Below are 26,195 nucleotides of genomic sequence, written 5' to 3' on the forward strand. Positions count from 1 at the left end.
CGCGAGTGTGACCTTTGAAAAGTTGAAACAGGCCTATGGGGAACATTGCTTATCAAGAGTACAAGTTTTCCGCTGGCACAAATCATTTTTGGAAGGCCGAGAACATGTTGAAGATCAACTTCGCTCAGGGAGATCTTCAACTTCAAAATCTGACGAAAACGTTCAGCGTGTGAGGGTTCTTATGAGATCAGACCGTCGTTTAAGAATAAGAATGATGAGTGAACAGTTTAATTTAAACACTTTCACCGTACCACACAAATTTTGACAGACGATTTGGACATGCGAAAGGTTTGTGCGAAATCGATGCCGAAAAACTTCATAACGGAACAGAAGGGCAATTGAAGAAACGTGTGCGTTGATCTTCTTAAGAGGATTGACAATGATCAAGAATTCTTCAATCGTGTGATCACAGGTAATGAATCCTGGATATTTGAGTACGATCCTGAAACAGAGCGGCAAAGCGAAGAGTGGCACACTCCGTCATCTCCTCCACCGAAAAAAATGTCGAATGAGCAAATCATAGATCAAAACCATGTTGATTTGCTTTTTGGACAGTAGGGGTATCGTGCATAAAGAATTTATTCTTTCAGGACAAACTGTCAACCAAGTATTTTACAAAGATGTCCTTGAAAGGCTCAAGAAAAAAGTGATTCGCGTGAGACCAGACATTTCAGACAAGTGGATGCTTCATCATGACAAAGCCCCGTGTCACACGACCATTTCCATCAGGGAATTTTTGACTTCAAAACGGATTCCTACGTTCCTCAACCCCCCTTATCAACTGATTTGAGTCCTTGTGACTTTTTCCTTTTCCCGAGATTGAAACATGTCTTAAAAGGACGTCATTTTGGAACTCTGGAGAACATTCAAAAGATCATGACCGACCAGTTAAAAGCCCTACCAGTTGAAGCCTTCCAGCTCTGCTACCAGGAGTGGGAACGACTCCGCCGGTTTATAGCTGCCCAAGAGAACTACTTTGAGGGGGATAATAATGAAAAAATAAAACTTTGGTAAGTAAAAAGTCAGTCTCATTACTTTTCTCACACACCTCGTAACAATTTCCCATTAATATTTTTAAAGAAAGAAAAATTATTTTAACCTAAAATGACAAAATTCTTACCATCACTAAATTAACTGATATAAGTTTGCATTTCTAAAAGTAAAAGGCATGAATTTTCTAGATGCATACTTCAGCCATTAATTTTGTCTTCTTGAACAACCCCAAACAAGAAATGGAAATACCCATAAAAACTGAGATGTACTCTTTATACAAAAGTAATTTTCTTCATAGCTACCATATGGCTTCAATTAGATGTCGATGCAGCAGCTGATGAAAACCTTATAATATACAAAAATGTCTAAATTCTAACAAGAAATTCTCATCAATATCTCTAAAATAATTTTAATGTACACAATGGTACAAATGCTACATAGTCAAAATGAAGATACATTGTGAGGACTGCATAATTGCATAAGACACAGGCAGCGAGGATTATATAATTAACATAGATTAAAAGTACCAGTATTTTTATAAAAGTACCAATATGTAACTTTTCTTGACATCAAAGTAGCATTTTCCTTCTAGAAGTTGGAATTTGATCTCTTCAAATCTATCTTACTGCCATGGTACCCAAACCCTGCCAATGAACAATCAGGAATTATCGGACAGATCACATGCCCATTTTTAAAACGTCACACTGAAATATGCAAATTCTGTCACCATGAAAGTTCACAAGGTTACATACTGGAACCTTAGACTACAGAGCATTGCTTTCAGAGATCACTAACCATGCTTTCACAAATGAATGCTTGCTGTTATTTTGTAGTAAATTATTAGCACAGCTAGAATATACTATGATGTGTTTCACTATCATGGTGAACAATATGAACCAACAAGGTTAAAAAATAATTGTACCTATAAATTCTGACAATCAAGATGTAGTACGATAAGGATATTTTTTAATATAGTTTGTATGACTGTTTAACATTCTATTTAGAAATAACTGTTAATAAAATTATATCTTATAAACATAATCTTACAAGATGAATTTTTATAAAATGACAATGTTTAACAAACAGTATATTTGATAGTGAACATTTTTATATGATAATTAACTACAAATTAATCGGTGTAATTAATTTAACAATTGATGAGCACACATTAGCTGCTCAGATGTCAGTGGGAGTACAGTATATGTACGTGCCTACACAAACATCACTCCCACCAAAGTAGTTGACTGCGCAACTGTCCTACTACAGCTGCGCTGCAGTCCCACCATTCGCAGGTTCATACAATAGAGTGAACAGCAGAACAAAAAGGGCTTATAACATTTCATAACAGCTTTTGTTATCCTCATATTTGATTTTGGAGAAAACACTTTAACGTTAGGCCAGATGTAGGAAGATTTTAGGCAAGTTCAAGCTTGTCAGCTCTTGTGTCTCTTGGAATTACTGGACAAAATCTCCATATAATACTGGATGTTATTACTCCCATTACTTGATTCTGGTCGCAGATACCCCATAAATTAAGGTTAACAGTTTCTAGGGACTTCTAATGGATCATTTTATACTAATCCAACATCATTTATGAACATTTTAAAGCTACACCTCCCATCAGATTGTTACGTTACACAATGAGCGTATAGATTTGCAAAATTCCAGTAGCAATTTAAACATTGAGTGGGATGTCGTTCCTTCTTCCAATAAACTAACTACTAGCTGCTACTCCAGATAATGATGATGCAATTTTTTCAGACCTAATTTTTGGGAGAGGAGATCAATGTTTTATCAGCATTTCTTTGTGCATTTAAAAATAAAATAAATGAATCATTTTGGTTAATAGTTGAAAGTATAGAGTTTTATACTAAATACTGTTCTTTGGTTAAAAGTAGCTTTACACAAAGTAATAATTTATCAGATTTCATGAAAAAATTCTTATTCAATGCCAATGTCATCATTATTTACAGATAAAGATAGGGATTTATTAGATAAAATTTTAATTTTACTTGTTTAAGCGATTCATTATTAATTTTATAGGAGAAATAGCTTTGTATCCAGTAGCCTGTTTCCTTAGCATTAAATTAAACCTTTAAAATTCTTTGTAATATAAATTATTTTAAAAATTAAAGATATTAGGACCTCCTTGAAAAGACCTTTAAAATGATTAATTCAATCATGACTAGAATTCACAATTATTGAACATTTTGCAAATCATTTGTTTTAATTCTGTACAATAATATAGATCAGAATTTTAATTTTTTATATCCAAGATGTTGTAGTATTTTAACATTTTAAAAATCAACTATAATACAGAAAAGTAAACTTTTTCCTGTACTTTTTAAACAGGGAAAGAAAGCATTTTTCAGAACAGAAATTAACTCAAACAAAAATTTTACTAGCTAGCTAAGGAAAAGTATATATACCTTTCTCTGTTTAAAAAATTAATTCTAGTTGATTATAAAAATATGTGCAAGTTAATACTTTTTTTTTAAAAATAAATCTTTAATACTTACTTTCGTGTGTCTGCAACTAATTCTGCAAATGGTTTTTCCCACGCATACATTTTTAAAACTAGTATTCCTTTAACAACTTCATCCATTAAATGGACTCTTTTATCACTTTTTAATGCTATCTGCAGTTGATATTTTGAGGATAATTTGCCAACATAAGCTGTAAAATAATAAATACAAAAAGCTATATAAAAAAAAAACAGGTTTATAAAAAGAATTTTATATTGCAAGTATTATAATATTAAAATACATAAGAAATAATAGGCTTTAATGGCAGTCAAAAATTAGACTTGAAAACCAAAATAAAATACAAAGCTTAGTCATAAACTCAATGGTAAGGGACTGAATAAACATGTAAAAAGAAACATGGAATTTCAAAAAATTAAATTCTATAAATATTTTGATTCAAGAATATGCTTATAATAAACAGCACTAAAAAAGTAATTTTGTTACTGGTAAAAACAACTTTTACATTCCTATATTCTTTAAATACCGTTTAAAATGTTGTCTTGAAGAAAAAGAAATTTATATGATCATAATTTTACCAATATTGATTTTTAGAAACAAAACTTGGAAAATCAGTATAAAGAATAATTTGATTTGTCATTATAATAAATCCGTTTATTACTCATTAAAGTTTAAAAAGTGTAAACATATAGATGTGGAGTAGTTCTACCACCTGTGGTATCCAAGTAGTATTGATACTCCTGATAGTAAAGTGGAAGGGATTAGGTATTCGCAATAGTGTTGTAGATAGCAACAAGCTAGTTGTTGGTCCAGCAGTCTGTTTCTACTATTCATATCAGCTGAGCTTCCTGAAATCCATTAGCACATTCTGTCACATCGCCTTTCTCTTTGATTATAGTAGTTTTGGTTCCTTTGAAATCTGAATGTAAAACTCCTTATAATTTTAAATAACCATCTTTTTTTGGCTTCTTCCAAATTCTTTAATATTTCCTTGAGTATACTATCCAGGGTTGTTTTGTTGCCTTTCAAAATTTTCTAAGCACTGTCAAATTCTTACTGGGATACTGAATAATCTAATATGTCTGTCCTATTTCATTCTCTATGTAAACATGAATATTCTATCTTTCCCACTATAAAATATACTTTCCACTTCAACGTACTCCTTTCATCTTCTTTAACATCTTCAAAAAAGTATTTTTCCATCTTTACCCCTAATCACACTCGCACTAATTCTTTGTTTTAATTGCAGCGATTTAATTTTTGTGTATCCTCTATCTGATCTTCCTTACTAGGTCTTTTTCATTCTCCTGGCTCCTTGCTCTCATCCATTTTTCCCATATGGCATGTGTAAGTAATAAGATTCTTTATATTTTTGTATTTTTTTAAATCGTTTCTCATTTTACTTCATTATTTATGAGGCCGATGCGGATTGTTAAATAATTAATCAGATTAAATGACAACATCAGAGATGTTTTCATTTATCTGATTAATTATTGATATAATGATTAATTTGTCTGATTAATTATTGATTATAGTAGAATAAATTGAAACTGCCTGACATAGAAAATATCACTGTTCAAAAACAATCTCCATTATTAAAACCTCTTTTGTTTATTTCAAAATGTTAGCTCGGCTTAAAAGTGTAGTGTGGATAAATGTTTATTTTTTGAAGTTGTAAAACTGACCAAAATTCATTCACAGATGTTAAAAGAGTATGATAAAAAGTGTATTATGTATACAGTTTAATTTAAAGACTGAATATTTGTTCCTCCATGTCCAGGAAATGTCAACAGCACATAATAGGAAATGTGGCAGCACATACAGTTGCTACCATAAATCAAGACATGCTTTATAGGATTTGGCAGGAAACTGATTACAGGTGGGACATCTGCCGTGTTACAAAAGGTAGCCATATTGAATATTGATGATGATAAATGAAACTTGAAGATTGAAACTAAAATATTCACTGTTGTATCGAAAACATTTGTAAGTTATTTACTTTTTTTATAATTAAACATTACTTATGTATAACTAATTTATAAATATTCTGTATTTGTAAAATTACACCTTCCAAAATGATCATTCTTTTCAATAAAATATACTATATACAGTTATAATATTTTTTTTTAATGATATACAAGACCATAAGCTTTCAATCTCTCATTTCAATTTTTTTTTCCAAATTTATTTAAATTTAAAATATGATAAATTTTTGCTTATAACAGAAAAATGGCAATTTATTTTTAAAATTACAAAAAAAAAGTTATACCAAACAGTAATAGATGTACAGCCATATAGAACTGTTTCAAAAGTACTCATAAAAAAAATAAAAATAGAAAATGTAAGGATTAAATACTAAGATGTATATTATGATCAATATTATGTTTGAAATATTAATTTTTTTTTTTGATTAGCTGAGAAAGAACTACATTTCTCTTATATTATACAAGTTCAAATACGTATAAATACTTACACAGCAGTGGAGCCATAATAAAAACAACTAACACTCCGATAAAACCAGTCCATCCAAATTCTCTGTATAATATAATAGCAATTAAACATGCAAGCAATGGTGCTGACCATAAATAATGACTTGTTAAAGCCACTGCATCAAATCTTGATACATCATTTGACAACATATTTATAACTTGACCTGGTGAAATGTCTTGAAGTGTTGTTCTTCTAAGTTTCAGGCACTAAGAAAAAAAAATAGTCCAATTTCTGTATAACAGAATAGTTTTGTTCAATGCTATCTGTTTAAATAACCTGGACATGTTGACCAGTTAAATAAAGAAAAAAATGGAATAATATTCCAGCATTTTTTTTGTCTTAAGTCTGTTCTATACTGCTGGCAACTATATGTTGCCGTTACATGTGAGCCCTTCATTTCATCTGTCTAATTACAACTTTTTTTTGGCGATTCTCATATATATTCAAAAACATATCCTTAAAATTAATCCACCAATATACTTTATCTTTATGATACTTAACTGAACTTAACTTGCATACAAACAACACATGGAGACAGACAATTAAAAAAAAACACAGATAATGAAATATAAGTACTTTCATTTTCATTCTTATTTTTGATAGCTATGAAAAGAATAAAACTACACCATTTATCCAGACTAAACAAAAATATTTTTTCAACATTGTTTTAGTAAATACATGTAGTGTGACACAAGGAAACAGGAAATTTTGAAGTAACTTTCACAACAAAATAAATAATGAAATGAGTTTACAAGTTTTATTGTTGAAAACAAAAAGTAAAAAATTACATGCTATTAAGTGTCCCAACAAAAAATTTTCAATTTCTAAAAACAATGTGCACAAGGTGACGGCAATTCAAATGTATGCATTCCTGGAAGAAAATGCTGAGACTTTGCATGAAACTTTGAAACACTTCCATGGGAATTGCAGTGATTTCTTCTCGTATTCTTGTTTGCAACTCGGCGATTGTCGTCGGGCGAGTGGTGTACACTTTACTTTTGAGGTACACAAAAAAAAATCGCACGCAGACAATTCTGGTTATCTTGGGTGTCAATGAATATTGCAAGACCGTGAAATTACATGGTTACCAAATAGCTGTAAAACGGCTACCATTGACATTCTGAAAATACGGGTCGTGGTGCCATCTTGATGAAACAAAGGATTATGAAGATCAGGAAAGTTTTGAAGTTGTCTGCAACAAAGGTTTCGAGCATATTAACATATTGTTCTGGCGTTACTGTCCTTGCTTTTCCTCTCTCAGCCTCAAAGATGTAAGGCCCAATCACACCACATGTTGATATGGCACACCAAACTGTTACCTTCTGGCTGTGTAATGGTCGTTTGTGCAACTGATGAGGGTTTTCAGCCGCCCAATATCTGCAATTCTGCTTCTTTACATACCCGCTGATATGGAAATGAGCCTCATCTGACATGAAAAGGTTGTTAACAAAATTGGGGTCATCATTAATCTTTTCAATCATTTTATCTCAGAATTGTTGTTGCACCATTTAGTCTGATGTTAGTTCCTATACAACTTGAATTTTGTAAGGGTGAACTTCAAATCAATGTGCAGCAGCAGATGGTTATTTGGTTTAGGTTCAGTGCTGATGCATGTTTCCTTGCCGATTGCTGCAGGCTTCTTTTAATCGAGGCCCAAACTGCTTCTGGGGTCAAACTGCAATTGTTTGATCCCAGAAAACATTGAAACAATGTTTTCTGGGGTTTGTTGACCTCCTGGTGGTTTCTTTTTTAGAGTTGAACCTATCTTCTCAAAATTCTCAACCCATGTCTTGATGGTGTGGCAAAATGGAACGCGACCATGACATCCTAAATTGTAATGACATTGGAATTCCTGTTAAGCACTGTATTCACACTGTCATCATTCTTGTAAAATGCCTTCACAGTAAATGTACATTGTGTACCAACCCACTGGTCCATGATTACTAAATAGCAGGTATTTGTGCACAGAAGGAAGCCACTCCCATCTTTCTACCAGCAACTCAGGGCTGCCACTACTACTTTCAAGATTTCCCATTTCCTGTGCCACTCTATATATAGTGAGTGTTCAACTTAAAAGAGACCACGTCATTTAGTTTAGTCTATAAACAATAGTTTATTGGCAAATACTTACATAATAATTTACAGAAAATGTTGAAAACGACGTCCATCCAAATCTATGTACGTGTCAACATATTTGACTATGTTCCTGGCTACTCTTATTAGCTGTACCCTATCCATTTCCTGACCAACATCTTCCACATTATTTTAGCCATCTCACACCAATATATGTATTTTCTACAAACTACTGAGTGATAGGATCTCTTTTAAGTTGAACACTATAGTTATTCATTGTTTGATAGATTTTGTGAACTATGTTACAATTTACACACAAGTAAATTGCACTACATTACTAACTATACATAGTCATAACTTTGTAAATGTGAAACAGAATTCTTTTGTTTGTTTTTCTTAGGATATTATTGAAAATTCCATTCAAATCTGTGATTCTCAGCTATTGTAAAACATATGTTTTTAAAGCATAAGTTCTGATTAAAGATTACATGCTGATACTTAAAAGTTAGGGGATTGTATAAAAAAATTATTATTATTTTTTTAAATTCTGATTAATAGTTACATGCAAACTACAATTTATGTAATATTAAGATAATTTTGAATGATAAATAGTAAGATGAGTCGTATATTATGCTCCATATTTTATTGTTGGTATTTTTAATTATTTTTTTAAATTACACAAAAAATTGAGTAAATTAGGATGAATTTAGGAAATATGCTTTATACCAATAAATCCGTAACAGTTTTCCGCACTCTGCCTTGAAATATCTAACAGCAAAACGGTTAAGAGTTAGCAATATACTATTTTTCCTAATGCTACAATTCTTTTTTTTTTATTATTGGATAAGTTATTTTATTTTTATTGCATTATAAAGTGACTAACATTCTAAACAAAATCAAAAACATATACAAATGTATATTTATTTATTTTAAATAAAAACCTAATATCCAAACTAGCAACTCAAAAATAAATATACAAAAACTATTTTATTAATGTCTTTTATTGTCTTCTATTTTCATTCGAGGATTAAAAAATACGAGGGTTATTTTTTTTCAAGGTCCGATCGGTCACGAAATTAAAACCACAGTGAAAATAAAAAAATTTGTATTTGTAACAAGTACTTACATAGTTACGCTATTTCTCTACATAGTCGCCACTCCAATTTGTCGTAGCGTGGTACCAACTTTCCAATACCCTCATCATAGAATGGAGTCGCTGTTTTTTCAGCCATGTTTCTACGCTGGTCTGCAGCTCGATGTCTGTGACAAAATGTTGTCCTCCTAGCCGGCATTTCATGTGAGCAAAGAGGTGAAAATCGGATGGAGCCAAGTCCGGGCTGTATGTTGGGTGATCAAACACTTCCCAACGAAAACGCTGCAGGAGCTTCTTTGTTACAGCTGCAGTGTCCGGCCGAGCATTGTCATGGAGAAAGACAATGCCTGATGACAACATACCTCTCCGCTTATCCTGAATTGCCCTTCGTAGACGTTGAAGAGTCATGCAGTATGAGGCTGCAGTTATGGTCGTGCTATGTTCCATGAATTCCACCAAGAGAACTCCATTTCGGTCCCAGAACACAGTAGCCATACGCTTTCTGTAGGAGAAGGTTCACTTGAACCGCTTTGGTTTACTGGGAGATGAGAATGCATCCACTGTTTGGATTGTTCTTTTGTTTCTTCAGTTTCGAAATGGACCCGTGTCTCGTCCACTGTGACAATTTTGTTCAAAAAATCTTCTCTCTCATTGTGGTAGCGCTGGAGAAACGTTAGGGAGTCTTCCATTCTCATTGTTTTGTGATGGTCGGACAGCATTTTGGAAACCCATCTCGCACACAGTTTGCAGTACTGAAGTCTGTCACTCGCAATGGTGTAGAGAGCTGACCATGAAATTTCAGGAAACGAATCGCTCAATACAGAAATTGTGAAGCGACGATTTTTTCTCGAATTGCCTCATCCACTCGCTCAACGAGATCATCGGTTGAGACTCTCTTCCTTCTCTGACCGCCTGCATCATGAACATCTGTACATCCTGCTTTAAGGTTCCTTCACACTTGGCGGTAGATGCTATTGTTGTAGACATGTTTACATGCTAGCTGCGTGTTCAGAACTAAACGAAGTGAGCGGCGTGATTGAAGGCCATACTTGAGACCTTGCGCAACACATACGTGCAAAGGTTTATCCGATTTTTGCGCAGGTTTTTATTTCGCGACCGATCGGACCTTGAAAAAATCTCTCTCTCTCTCTCTCTCTCTCTCTCTCTCTCTCTCTCTCTCTCTCTCTCTCTCTCTCTCTCTCTCTCTCTCTCTCTCTCAGTGTGATGACTTAATCACGACTACAAAAAATTTTTAAAAATTACATAAAATATAGAAAGAGGTTCTGCAAAAAAAATTTGGATTAAATGATGTCAAATAACAATTCTGCTGCACATCTACCATATACCCCCCTCCACATATACATTAAAATAGCCAAGAATGTATTACGTTAATCCACAATTTTTTTAAAGAACCTATTTTAGCAGCAGTTGGCCGTATTTTTCAACTATGTTCAGAGAAAAAACTAACCAAAAGCATTTTGCACAGTAAAATCAATCAGTCAGATAAATATTCCCCCTACTGCCATTTCTAAGCTAATGATCCTGTGCCTGTTCACAATTTTATTTCTTTTCATATTTTAAATTGGATTAATCTATTAACAAATGCAATCTTTTTGTCGTTTCTTGAATATCTCTTTATGATAACTAATAGATCAACATTGTATTAAGTTGATCCAAGATTCTAACTAATTATTATAAAATAAATCAGCTATTACACTACAACCTGTTTAAGTCCTTTCCCTTGAAAAGAAATTTTATCCATTTACTTCTTTGAAATATATACAGATATAACATGCTACTATCAAGAGGTACTGTTAAGAGATGTCTAATAGGTCTTCATAAATAAGATAACTACACAATTATTTAAACATTAAATATAACTGCATATATAACTATATATATTTATGATAAATTCACCACATAAACTTGAAACTTGATACATGGAACATAGAATTGGAATTTTGAAGGATATACAAAATGCGATGCCTGATCATGATTCAAACCTGGGACCTTCTGGATGATACAGAATTAAAAACTTTATTCAAGTTTACTTATTCAAAGTCCTAATGGGTTCAAAATGTAAAGATACAGTGAAGTAAAATGCCCAGAAAGAATTTGCATTGTTCTACAGTAACAGCTTTATTGTATATGTACAGTGAACTAAGTGCTATTAGAAACAACCATGAAAATTAATAAAAACAGGATAGTTACTGTAAAAATTCTAAACTACTGTATGCACTGATACAATTAGACATAAATAAATTAAAGTTGCTCAACAAAAAGTTAAAAGATAATCAGTAAAAAAATATTAACGTCAATTAATAGCAAATAATAATCATAATAACATAAAATGAATTAATAATTAATATAAAATGATCAATATGTAATATCAATCAATATGTAAGTACCTTTCTATAAATTAACGATGCACAAGCTATGCGAACTTTCATTCCCAACGTTAAAGAAGCTGCATAATAATGTTGAGTTAGTAATGAATAGAGTATGGAAGAACATATTAGTCCAACAGTAGCATAATATGCTTCATTAATAGCAGTTTCTGAATTTTGTTTAAAGTAACATAATAATAAATCTAGGAAATATGGACGGGACAGTCTGAAAAATAGAAAGTATTATTTACATAATTAAGATTAAAAAAACCTGAATTTTATTAATTTGTTATTTTTAATTTCTATTTAAAGTAGCATCAGTTTCTTGAATCAGAACTCTTTATGAATGGTAACTGAATTCATTCAAATCATGCATCCTTTGGATGCATGATCACCTCTGCAAAGCCCATGCATATATAGGCTAGAGTTAAATACATATGGGTTCGACTAAGTGCCCAGAGGACATCATTCGAGACTCACTACATAAGCCATCCACTCACTGGCACAATATTCCCATTTTGGGTTTGCAGTTTGTAACACACTGCAACAGCCATGTTAGCAGACCAATAAGAAAGGATATAAGGATAGGATGGAAGGAAAAGAGAAAGAAAAAACAAAAGAGAGGTAAGATCAACGGACAGTTGTCCTTTCGTCACATTTTACACAAGAATGAAAAGCCCATATTAACCAAATATTCATGAAATCATGCAGTCCGTGTTTAATGATTCATTTATCACTAAAAGATCAATTTATATATATATAATAAACCAACAGGCAAAAATTTCAAATTTAAATAATCTTTTCCTTACATCTCATAACTAATGTTGAAAATTTATTAACATAAACTCAATTTTCATGTTTAGTCTTATTTTCTATAGAATTTCTGCATTAATATTAAAGATGGTTTCTTGATTTCTTTTCTTTTTTTTTTTGAATTCATCCAATTTATATGGGTTATTGTTACAAACACTCTTTCAGATCTGAGGAGAGACCTCTAAAGAATGCAGAGGTCACAATTTATAAAAAATACTCACACAACATTAATATAACTGAAGTGATACTGTAGTATGCAACCATGTTAATATAATTAATCTCTCTCTTATCAGTTTACAGCAGGGATTCTAAGTTAATAATAATTTTTTGATAAAGTTCAGAAGCTAATGTCTTCAGAACTATTAATAAAACCAATAATAGTTTGTAGAAAAACTGCAAAACCACTGATATTCTGAGAATGCAGAGTTAATTTTCTTCCTTTTTTTTAATGAAAAATGTGGATGGATTTTAGGAACTCCAGACTCAATTGTTTTTGAAGCAGTTAATTTATTCAAAAACAGTGATTCACATTTCATCTGAATCAAAAGCATGTTCAGAATATGCACCTCAAATTAAACTCCTAAACCATTTATACTCCTGAAGTCATATAAGCAGATTCTCCACATTCAGTGCACTACTTGAATCTTAATATGAACACAACTTAGATTTTTCTCAAGCTGTATAAACAACACTAAGAAAAAGACCTACTCCATTTTGAAATAACTATAAGTATTTTTTGAACTTGAAAGTTAACTCAAAAATCATTCTTACAAGAACATTACAAACAATTTTCTTTTATTATTTTGTTCTGAGTATGATAAATATCACATAATGTATCTCAATAAATTTACTCTGTTGTTTGTTCTAATACAGTGAGAGTGCTAGTTCGGGTAAGAAATGACATCTCATGAGATCTATGTTTCATACTTCACTTGTACAATCACAGCAAAATCTTCAACACAACTAGAATCCTGTAACAATTGTATCCCAAATGCATGTTCTATATCAGTTTTACACACACATATGCATTGCCAATTTTATTTTTTAATATTTATTCTTAGAGGTATTCTTCTATGTGTTAGGTAAGCAACCAAACGGCAACCACAATAAAGTTTCAAATAAACATCAATGGAATGCTAAAAAATGAATATATCTTAAAATATTAATGACTTACTGAATACCAATTTCTGTAAAAGCAAGTAAAATGGCAAGATATGCATATTCTCTCCCAAATGTTCTTAATATTGTAAATAAAAGTGATGGTTTTTTGTTTTTCTTCCTTCTTTTTTCTAATTCAATTTTCCATTGCCTGCAAACAAAGTTAGAAAAATATAAAATGGCAAACACAACTTTGCAATTGTAATATATAGGATTAATTTATATTTTCTTAGAGGTTTCTTTTTTTTTACATATTACTATACTTTAAGAAAATCTGTGTTTTAAGATAAACAATGATCTGCACATCCTAGCATTCCCAGCTAGGACACACCACAGTGGATATACTCGTATTTGTCACACGGAATTGGATATCACTAGATAATTAAAAAAATATAAATAATTGAAACAACTTTAATTTTCAGGGAGAAAAATGTGAAATATTTATAAAGTCTAAACAACCAAGAATATCATTTAAAAATAATCAATCTAGAGCCATAGAATGATTGGAACTTAAACATGCAGCAGTATTACCAAAATATGGGATAAAAAAATATTTCCTTACTTTCAAGATTTATTTACTCATCACTTAATGGTTTTCCTAATTAAAACGAAATCTTAAGTTCCTGGTAGGTTAAAAGAGTATATTGTTGAAACCACTGAAGCTAAAGATCTTGCATTGTTTCGAAAAATAAGATGTTATTAACAATGGAGGTTATGTTAGCAGTGAATTTAAACTTTGATATGATTAAAAAATTGTTACACTATTTTTCTATTGGAAGAATCTCACAATTAAATTGTTGAGCACAAAGATTAGACAACAGAATACTTGTAGTAAAGAATAGGTATTTGATTTAGGAAGTGATAAAAAAATTATAAGATCAAGGATTAATATTACAGCACCACACTTAGTTTAAACGAGGGTTATTTTTTTCAAGGTCCGATCGGTCGCGAAATAAAATCCCGCGCAAAAATCTGATGAACTTTTGCGCATATGTGTTGCGCAGCGTCTCTAGTATGGTCTTCAATCACACCGCGTCATTTCGTTTAGTTCTGAACGCGCAGCTAGCACGTAAACATGTCTACAACAATAACATCTCCCGCCAACTGTTAAGTGGGTGCGGTAATTCGATTTCTTCAGGTTAAGGGGTGTAATGCGGCTGAAATTCATAGACGAATAAGTAATGTGTATGGTGAAACTTCAATGAGTGACAGCAAAGTGCGACAACAGTGCAGGAACTTTAAAGCAGGATGTACAGATGTTCATGATGCAGGCGGTCAGGGAAGGAAGCGAGTGTCAACCTATGATCTCGTTGAGCGAGTGGATGAGGCAATTCGAGAAAAAATCGTCGCTTCACAATTTCTGTATTGAGCGATTCGTTTCCTGAAATTTCATGGTCAGCTCTCTACACCATTGCGAGTGAGAGACTTCAGTACCGCAAACTGTGTGCGAGATGGGTTTCCAAAATGCTGTCCGACCATCACAAAACAATTAGCATGGACGCCTTCCTAACGTTTCTCCAGCGCTACCACAATGAGGGAGAAGATTTTTTGAACAAAATTGTCACAGTGGACGAGACACGGGTCCATTTCGAAACTGAAGAAACAAAAGAACAATCCAAACAGTGGATGCATTCTCATTCTCCCAGTAAACCAAAGCGGTTCAAGCGAACCTTCTCCTACAGAAAGCATATGGCTACTGTGTTCTGGGACCGGAATGGAGTTCTCTTGGTGGAATTCATAGAACGTAGCACGACCATCACTGCAGCCTCATACTGCGTGACTCTTCAACGTCTACGAAGGTCAATTCAGAATAAGCAGAGAGATATGTTGTCATCAGGCATTGTCTTTCTCCATGACAATGCTCGGCCGGACACTGCAGCTGTAACAAAGAAGCTCCTGCAGCGTTTTCGTTGGTAAGTGTTTGATTACCCAACATACAGCCCGGACATGGCTCCATCCGATTTTCACCTCTTTGCTCACATGAAACGCTGGCAAGGATGACAACATTTTGGCGCAGACATCAAGCTGCAGACCAGCGTAGAAACATAGCTGAAAACACAGGCTGCTCCGTTCTATGACGAGGGTATTGGAAAGTTGGTACCACGCTACGACATATGTCTAAATCGGAGTGGCAACTATGTAGAGAAATAGTGTTAATATGTAAGTACTTGTTACAAATAAAAAGTCTTTTATTTTCACTGTGGTTTTAATTTCGTGACCGATCAAATCTTGAAAAAAAATTAATCCTTGTAGAAGTGTGACTGCTGCTGTTGATACTACTACAATTGAACTATTCTTTGGTTAAAACCTAATTATATATATTTAAGAATATTTAGACATATGGCATATGACAAAAATCTTGAAAAACCTGAAGAACATCATAACCGATTATTAATGACGCTATATACTAAAATACGAGGGGCAGCTGAAATGTAATGCGCACTGGAATGTATCAGGAGAACAAAACACCTTACAAACTGATAGCTACAGTCATGTTGTAGTTTGCTCTTCTACTATTAAAATTCCAAACCTCCAAACCTTGTTGACCTATGGCCTCTCATTTACTGTCAGTTGCTATTGTTATGAAGTCGAGTATGTTTGCCATGTCGATGCATATGACACAATGGGTAATGATTAAATTTTTAAAAGCAGAATAAGAAAATGCTACTGACAATCATCGACTAAAAGATGTTTACGGTGATGAAACTGTTAATTGATGTACCATAAGTAAGCGGGCAATAAAATTTTGTGCATCAGAAATCGGTAAAGCAAATAAGGGTGAACCTTGCAGCAGTTATCCAATTTCTGCGACTAATGAGAAACTCTAAAAGGAAGTGGATGAAGTGATTCAAAATGGTTGTTGCAGCACACTACACATCACCATCTAGTTAGGCACATTGAAAGAACTAGTAGGACATACAATTGCACATCTGGGCTACAATAAAATCTGTTCTCGTTGGTATACAAAAACTCACAGAAAAGAGCAAACAATAACAAAAGGAACATTGTGAATAACTTCTGGAATGTAACTGTGACAAGGAAATAATTTCTTTTTTTGATATGTTGACGGAAAGTAAAAGGTGGGGTGCATCATTGTCAGCACATAGAAAAACAGCAGAACAAGGAAAACTGTTCATCTCAATAAAAAAAATGCAAAACAAAATGATTTGCAAAAAAATTCACTTGACAGTATTCTGGGATTCCAAACATGTATACATGCCTGACTACCTGTAAGCTGGATCATATTCTGTGTAATACATAGAAAGAAAAAATTTTTTTAGGAAATGTGTGCATCATGTTTGAAATCCACAGAGCTGATATATCTGCAACATGATAATACTTGGTCACACATATTTTAAACAATTGCAGAGGCTCTTATGAAGTTGAAATCTGAACCCAATCTACATCCTCACCAGATTTACCACCCTGTGATTTTCACTTAATTTTGCAATTAAACAGCAATATTAAGGGTATTCAATTTACCATGGATAATGAACTGAAGGATGCATTGAAGTCGTAGATTAAGAAAAAACTGCATTAAAGAAAGATCAGCATTCTTCATGATGGAATGAGAAAACTGGTTCACGGTTAAGAGAAATATGTTATGTAGCTGTAAATAGTAACTATGTGAAAAAAATAAATGTTCAACATTTTCAGAAATGAAATGTATTTTTATACGCCCTATTTTATTTAACTATCTCTTTTCATTTGGAAATTATGAACGATTATGATAACATTTCAGTAAAGTATTCGATAATTAAATGAGATAAACTAAGAGAAATATTGAAAAAGCAAACACATCAGAAAAACAGAAATTAATTACATAATTGTAACTGAACTGTAGACTGAATGATTTGACCTAGAAATGAAGTAAGACAAGGATGCTGCTTATCCTCAATCTTGTTTGATTTGTAAATTAAAGATTAGTAAAAATTCTCTGGAAGAGGCTAATGGGATCAGCCGCCTTCTCTGAGAAAGGAAAATAAAATAGATACACAAGATTTGCAGAAAAGATGGCTTTTTTAAAACATATAGCACAGGATATTCAACAGACTATTTCAAAATTAGAAGACGTTATGACAGAAAGTGTTATTAAAGTGAATGTAACAAAAACAAAAATAATGAACATATGATACAATAAATCAACGAATGTCTACACAAATGACGGGAAAAATGAACATGAAAGAGAATAAGTACTCCAGTACAATGTTAACAGATGACTGTAAAGGTGAAAATAAAATAAAATAAAAACTAAAATAGCAATAGTTACAAAACCAGGTAATAGAAAAATATTGTTATGTAGTAAGATGAAGTTAGTCTTGAAGAAACATATTATAAAATATTACGTTTGATTACGTTTCTTCTGTGAAACATAAACACTAAGGAAAGTATGAATGAATTTGAAATATGGGCATGGAGAGTGAAGAAACATAGAAGCTTAATCAGAATGACTCACAATATGCAATCTAATCAGCTGTGATATAACATGACAGAAGAGGGACTCCTTAAAAAAATGCTAGAAGGATGAGTGTGCAAGAAGGTACAAAGAAGATTATAAATTGTAGATAACCAAAAAGAAAATAAAAACTAAAAAGAATTCAAACACTTAGCAGAAATAGATAAGAAAAGAATTGAGCACAGTGGAAGAGAAGTCCCTTGCAACATGTCTATTCTTGAGACAATTGCCTTAGGGCATATAACCTTGATGATGACTAATGAAGGTCATTTACTGCCTTAAAATTTCTCATAGTTAATTTTACTAAAAGTAAACATTACACATTCACTAAAATTATTCTATTGTTATAAAATATCAACTGTTAATCTTAACATATTATCAATCTCATAACAATGTTTCATTTGAAATAATAAAATTAGGATTACCATTTTAGATAATTTCATTGTAAGCATAAAAATTTCTAGTTTTTAATCCCTTACATCTGTAATGCATCTTTACCCTACCTGACTAAACGATATATTAGCAGAGAAAATATATGCCACATATAAGCCACGAGGAAATTATTTATTGGCAATGTTGGTAACACTGTTATTGTTAGTTAATTTCTGTGTGTTATTCAGTAAGAAATAGATTGACTGAGATGTTTGTGCAAGACAGATTTTAAAATGACATCACTGATCTAAAATCCTACCAAATATAAAGTTTGTTCTGTAAACATGTTTTCTAATTGAAAAAGACAAATTCCAAGTGAAACTTTAGAGCTGTTTATGGTGATATTATGAATTAGCAAAATATGAAAGCACTGTTATGAATCTTGAGAAGGACATCTGATGTTCACAGCAAGCAAACAAACAAACAGTAACAAAGTTTGATCTAAACCTTTTTCTGAAGATAGTATTCATAAAAAGCAGTGTTTAAAAATTGAATGATCTGATTCTTAAATGTTCAAGATTACAACTCGTGAAGTTATGAAGAAAAGTTCAGTTGTAATAAACTGTTTGAGTATCAAACCAAATAATTTAGTCTAAAACTAAGGAAAAAATTGGTTTCGACATTCACACTTCTCATACATTATGCAAAGGAAGGTGCTAAGTTCCTGAATTCTTATTGGGGACTGGGAATGAAGCCCAGATTTATCACTATATTTTCATAAGAATTAAAACAACCATCGCTTCAATAGCACAACACTTTCAATTTTTACTTTCTGGACTCAACCCATACATTACTACTTACTAATTCTAATATCTGTCAGTTTGAATATTACTTTTAAATTTATACATTATTATTAATCTACCTTTCATTCAACATGTTATAACCAAAAATTATTTAAATTAAAATCTTTTTTAACTAGAGCACTATTTTTTAGTTCCGTAATGGAATATATTTGTGATATCACTGAATTTTTATGTTAATGTATTACTTCTGTACAAATTCTTTTCTTTATTAAAAAATAATGTTGAAAAAAGTTTTAAACATATATACAAAAAAAGAAATTTACCTTTCTAATCTATCACCAAGTTCACTAGAATAATCTTCTTTCATTGGTTTACAAATATTATTAATATTAAATCCTTTGTGATAACCATCTCTAAATATTTCATAAGTCCATCTGAAAAATGAAACAAAAAATAATATAAAGAAATCTACAAATACTGCACACAACTGCCAAACAAGAAATAAAACTTCTTGTACTACATTCATTGTGAACATTCAAATAAGACAAAAAATTGGTTTCACAACCTCAATGTAAACCATTCATGGACCTGAGGCAAACCCATGGAATAACAAATCAGTAAAGAAAGTTTTACTGGTAATAAAAAAAGTTGACAACACAGTTGTAGGACTTTCCTGTCACGTGGCTAAAGCTGTGTTCTGGGAAAAGTCCTACAACTGTAGGTTGTTTCTGATGCGCGGTTTACATACACTACTTAAAACAGTACTATTTTAAATATACTTTAATATTACTTTAAATTATTACTACTTAAAATATTTATGATTTTATTTAAATATAATATTTTTTTGTTTACCTTTTTATTTATTTATTAAATACCAAAACATTTTTAATACAAAAACAGAGTACAATAACATACGAAAGATACAGTAATAATAAAAAAGGAAATATACACGTACTTATACATAAATGTACACTAAATAGATTATAAATAAGATAATTATATTGATATTGAACCAATGGGCAGAAGGACAAAACAAACCTTGTTCACCAGTGTGAGTAATCAGTTATTATATTTTTCACTAATACCATAATTATATATTATACACTATAAAACAATAGAAATAATAAAAAAACAATTTGAAAGAAACACCAGATTATATATATATATTGATAACAATTGTAAGAAATATTTGTCTTAAAACTATTTAGAATATCAGAACAAATTTTAATCACAAACAAAAAGTTTATCTATGGGTTCACCTATCTCTGCAATTATATGTGAGATTTTTATACATCATTTTGAAAATATTATAATTCATGGTATATTGAATACACACTTAAATGCTATTATGGATAAGATATGTACACGATGTACTAATAATATATAATCCAATTACAAATAATGAACATTTAATCATTTTGAATAAACTCAAAAATTATAATATTTTAAAATTTATATATGAAATGGAAGTGAACAGAAAAATAATTTTTTTAAATATTGAAACTGAAATAAACAAAAACAACTGTTAGCAGAAAACCCAAAATGAATACACCACAATACATGTAAATTCTAATCATCCATGGCCATAAAATAATTAGTATATATAAAACCCGATTTTTAGAGCTTTGCAATATACAAAAAAAAGCAAATTAAAATTAAATTTAATTCAATGATTGTAACTAAAGCGCATGCGCATACTGTATTTAGTTCGTACGGGTGTGTACTAGTGGCAACAATCGGCACTAACGAAAGTAATCTGAAACTTAGAACAAATTTTGACCACGCTATTGGTAGGTTATCCGAGAGGCTTAGTACATCAGTTACGCCTACCGAGCGGAACAAATTCGAGACTCGACCAGACCGAGTTATTTTTTTATGCTTTAAATATTATTAATTTAATTAATTCTACCGCTCACCTGTGACATCACAACATAGCAATGATTACATAATTTTTTGGGGTAGGGATACGATTTTGCAAAACACTTTTTTTGCAAATATTGTTATTTTTTAATTGTTAACAAATGTACCAAAGAAAAATATGAATGCGAAATCTTGAGATACTGATGGAAACCTTGCTCTACAGCCTCACCCCTTAGACCTTTTAAGTTGAAAATTTAATGGCATCAATGCCCCATATATAGAAATAATCTGAACAGGTTTGTTAATATTAGTCTAATAGTTCTGAAGATATAAGGTGATTTAGAGGTCAATACCAAACATACGTACGGACGAACATCTGGAAAATTTCAATTTGGTTTTTTTGGTTCCTTAGGAGTCAAAATGTCAAGATCCAATGAAAACCGCATATGCCCAAATTGGACCGATTGTAATACTTTCCCTACTAGAACTATAACTCGATACAGCGCTAGACAGGAAAGTAAAAGCACGTTTCATTCATTATTGTTACAGGAAAATTTTCCCTCACAGAGACATGATACAACAATTTTACCAAAGGATACCTCCAATGCCTCCTTCAGGAAAAGGGTACCCGTTCTGCCATTAGCCACTCAAGATATCAAACAATTCTTACCTAGAATGGGAGAACACATTAGTTAAATCAATGATTCTGTATCAAAAAGTTACAATGAAATTTGATACAGCCTTTTCTCTAGAAAATTTTTTTTTGTCTTGTAACCCACAAGCTAAAATTTTGTCCAACTGAAAAATTATTCTAAAAGAAAATCAATTTTTCTTCTCCTAAATGTAATAATATTTTTTATTACTTTAGACCGGAACACTCGTTTATAATTCTATTTTGTAATATGTCGACATTAGAATATAAACAACAATTTATACATATTAAATATATAATATATACATATTAAATATTATAATATATATATATATGTTAAATATATATACAAAATGGCCTATAAAATTAAGGATACGTATTGGCACCTCTATTGGTTAATACTTATATTTCAGATATAAGCACGATCCCAGCACGAAAATTCATGTATGCAGACGATAATGCCATCGGTACCCGAAGCTCAAACTTAGCCCAAAGTGAGGCTGTACTGACAGAAGACCTTGGTATAATCAGTAAATATTTCAAAAAATGGGGACCCCAGCCGAATCCAAATAAAACTGAAGTCACGACATTCCATCTTAACAACATGGAAGCTCAACGAACTTTGGCTGTTAACTATGAAGGAATTGCACTGAAACATAACCCACACCCAAAATAGCTAGGTATCATGCTTGACAGAACACTTACCTTTAAACTACACCTTGAAAAATTATCAAAAACTAGAGCCAGATAAAAAGTTAAAACTAGAGCTGGTATGAATGTCGATTGGTATATATTTTTTGTCATCATATTCTTTTTTCTCTACATTTTATTAACATATGACTGTAAGTGCAGATGTATCTAGTAAATTTATCTAAAAATAAATATGAACTAAATAATTTTAAATAAAAAAATACTTACAAAAAAAATAATGAAGAAACAAATGATGCTTTTTCTTTAGGATTATCAGGTACTTTTCTACGTGATACATCCATTCTGCATGAACATAACGAATCACTATTCTATTTTTAATTTAATTCAATTAAAAATTGGTTCAATGGACTAATTTGACACAATTCAACAGAAACAGTAGTGAAATAAAAAAAAAAAAAATAAGTATTATCTATGTATATATGTAGGACTATAAACCTGTAACAAACATGGTGTATTCTTTATAAAATGTGTTGGTTAATCTTTTTTAATACTACATATAAATTTAATTTCACATTTATTTATATACACTTTTTATAAATACTACAATTATATACTTGCAAGGTCATTTAATAACTAATTTATCACTTTTAGTTAAAAAAAAATTTCTTTTTGAATTACATTATTTTGTCTATCTCAGTTATTTACGCAATCAATTATATAATCTATTTCTTGAATGTTGTTTTATGTATTACAGTAGCTTAGAAATATATTAAACTACTTTTATACATTCTATACAAAAAAAAAATTGCTTTGAGGACATAGATATCCCCTATAAAATATTCTGTGTTGCGGATTACTACCAAAATTAATATAACAAAAAAAATCTTTAAATGAAATAATTAATTTTTGCTGCCAGCATACTTCAAGATATTCAATATAACCTTATTCTATTATTCAAGATAATTTCCTTCAAACATTGCATTTTATAAAAAGAACAACAATTTATCTTTATCTACTTCAAATCACCAAGAGAATAATTTTACATTAAATTTAGTTTGTTCCTACATTTCTTGATTTCTTCAGGGAATAAATTATACATTTTTAATATTAAAAAAGTATAGAAACGTTTATATAATTCTTGTTTTAGGTACTGTATAAAAAAGTCATTTCTGCATGATTTTCTTATATATCTTATATATAATATTTGCAATATTAACTCATACTTTTGTAATATTATTCGTACTTCTATTAAAAAAAAATCCTTAAAACTTTATAAACATATAAATTTAAGAAGGGATAAAAATATTAAGTTTTTAAAAAAGGGAAAAGATTTTACCAGTCGCTTTTTATTTGAAATTAATCTAATTATATGTTTCTAAGCAATAAATACCAGTTCTATATCTGCATATGTTCCTGCTTCCAGACATGATAGACCATACGTTAGTCTTGACTCATTTAGCACATGATTTAATATTTTAAATAACTTTGGAGGACAAAAATTCATTTCTTTTTTTTTGTCTTCAGTCATTTGACTGGTTTGATGCAGCTCTCCAAGATTCCCTATCTAGTGCTAGTCGTTTCATTTCAGTATACCCTCTACATCCTACATCCCTAACAATTTGTTTTACATATTCCAAACGTAGCCTGCCTACACAATTTTTTCCTTCTACCTGTCCTTCCAATATTAAAGCGACTATTCCAGGATGCCTTAGTATGTGGCCTATAAGTCTGTCTCTTCTTTTAACTATATTTTTCCAAATGCATCTTTCTTCATCTATTTGCCGCAATACCTCTTCATTTGTCACTTTATCCACCCGTCTGATTTCAACATTCTCCTATAGCACCACATTTCAAAAGCTTCTAATCTTTTCTTCTCAGATACTCCGATCGTCCAAGTTTCACTTCCATATAAAGCGACACTCCAAACATATACTTTCAAAAATCTTTTCCTGACATTTAAATTAATTTTTGATGTAAACAAATTATATTTCTTACTGAAGGCTCGTTTCGCTTGTGCTATTCGGCATTTTATATCGCTCCTGCTTCGTCCATCTTTAATAATTCTACTTCCCAAATAACAAAATTCTTCTACCTCGATAATCTTTTCTCCTCCTATTTTCACATTCAGCGGTCCATCTTTGTTATTTCTACTGCATTTCATTACTTTTGTTTTGTTCTTGTTTATTTTCACGCGATAGTTCTTGCGTAGGACTGCATTGTTGACTTTCGTGCGGTTGTGTAACGTTGTGTTTTACTGCTTCGGCGAAGTTTTAAATGGCAGATTTTAAAGAGCAAAAATACCCATCGCATGCTTGTGGAAGCATTTGGTGACAATGCTATAAGTAAAAGTAAACCTTTTTTGTGGTACAAACGATTCAAAGATGGACGAACGTCAGTCGATGACGATGAGCGTTCAAGAAGACCATCAACAAGCGCAACACCGGAAAAAATCGCGAAAGTGCGAGAGGCTATTGTTGCAGATCGTAGACAAACAATCCACGATGTTTGTAAAATCGTACAAATGTCATACGGGTCCGTGCAACGCATCTTGTCGGACAATTTGAACATGAGACGCATCGCTGCAAAATTCGTACCGAGACTGTTGAACAGCGACCAGAAAAAAAATCGCGTAGCTCTCTGTAGCGAATTGAAAAATTCAGCAAGAGATGACCCTAACTTCATCTCCAACATCGTAACCGGTGATGAGAAATGGGTGTACGGGTATGACCCTGAAACTACGCAGCACTTGTCGCAGTGGAAGTCGCCAAGTTCACCGCGGCCAAAAAAAGCACGTCAAGTTCGCTGCAACGTGAAGTCCATGATGATTGTTTTTTCGATAACAAAGGCATTATCCATAAGGAATCTGTTCCTCTTGGTCAAACTGTCAATGGGATGTTCTATTGTGAAATTTTGAAGCGGTTACGTGAAAGTATTAGGGGCAAACGTTCAGATCTGTGAGGTAACAACAGCTGGGTTCTGCACCATGACAACGCGCCCGCGCACACATCGCTAGCCGTTCGCAATTTCTTGGCTTCCAAAGAGACGGTAGTGATTCCCCACCCACCCAATTCGCCTGATCTTGCCCCGTGTGAATTTTTTTCTCTTTCCGAAAATAAAATTTCAATTGAGAGGCCGTCGTTTTAACACAACTGAGGAGATTCAGGAAGAAACGCAGAACGTGTTTCGAACACATACACCTGCAGACTTCCAGAGATGCATGGAATCATGGGAAAAACACTGGGATCACTGTATCAATTTTTCCCAAGGTGATTACTTTGAAGTAGGCAGTGGAAATTATAAGTTATGGTAAGCTATTTTATTTTTAGGGTAAAATTTCCCGAACTTTTGGGTGGCACCTCGTATATATATATATATATATATCTTTACAAAGTATTTATTTATTGTCATTTATGTAAAAAAAATAAAGGTCACTAGACTTCTGTCAAAGGCAACTGAATTAATTTAAAAAATAAAATTTCAGACTTAAAAGTTAAATTTATAATAAAAAAAATAATAGACATAAGAAATTAAAATATTTATCAGAAAGGTAATAATAGATAAGTTAACATAAAAAAGTAAAGCAGCAAAAACGAAAAAAGCCAGTAAACTTATAAAAAGTTTAATGTTTTTAGTTATGTAATAAAATAAAATGAAATTAATACTTTTTACACAACCTTAAAGCTTAAGTAAGATTAAATACAATAAATTAATTCAGTATTTTTATCATATATTTAACATGATAAAATCAAAGAGTGGACACTTAATATATATTACACCAAATACTAGACTATATAACACTTTCTTTTTCCTTCCTTGAAATTTTGTTTTTTTCAGATTACCAACCATTATCATAGTTAGTGATTACATTTACATTTTATTCTGTCAACCTATACAGTAAAGAAGTAATATCT

The 26,195-nt window shown here is 31.6% G+C and overlaps 1 protein-coding gene across 1 annotated transcript in view; it reads right to left on the reverse strand.

Moving 5' to 3' along the window:
* The window catches only part of LOC142333215 (ATP-binding cassette sub-family C member 4-like), a 112,484-nt gene extending 89,752 nt beyond the window's left edge, over positions 1-22,732 (reverse strand). Inside the window, exons 1-6 of the mRNA XM_075380197.1 lie at positions 22,552-22,732; positions 19,445-19,555; positions 13,507-13,641; positions 11,541-11,745; positions 5,950-6,172; positions 3,513-3,669 (exon numbers count right to left, since the gene is read on the reverse strand). Of these exons, the coding sequence (XP_075236312.1) occupies positions 3,513-3,669; positions 5,950-6,172; positions 11,541-11,745; positions 13,507-13,641; positions 19,445-19,555; positions 22,552-22,625 (905 nt within the window). The 5' untranslated portion in view covers positions 22,626-22,732. The remainder of the gene's footprint in view (positions 1-3,512; positions 3,670-5,949; positions 6,173-11,540; positions 11,746-13,506; positions 13,642-19,444; positions 19,556-22,551) is intronic.
* Positions 22,733-26,195: the final 3,463 nt, after the last annotated feature.

The sequence above is a fragment of the Lycorma delicatula genome, chromosome 12 (assembly GCF_047948215.1).
Source record: "Lycorma delicatula isolate Av1 chromosome 12, ASM4794821v1, whole genome shotgun sequence".
Lineage (NCBI taxonomy): Eukaryota > Metazoa > Arthropoda > Insecta > Hemiptera > Fulgoridae > Lycorma > Lycorma delicatula.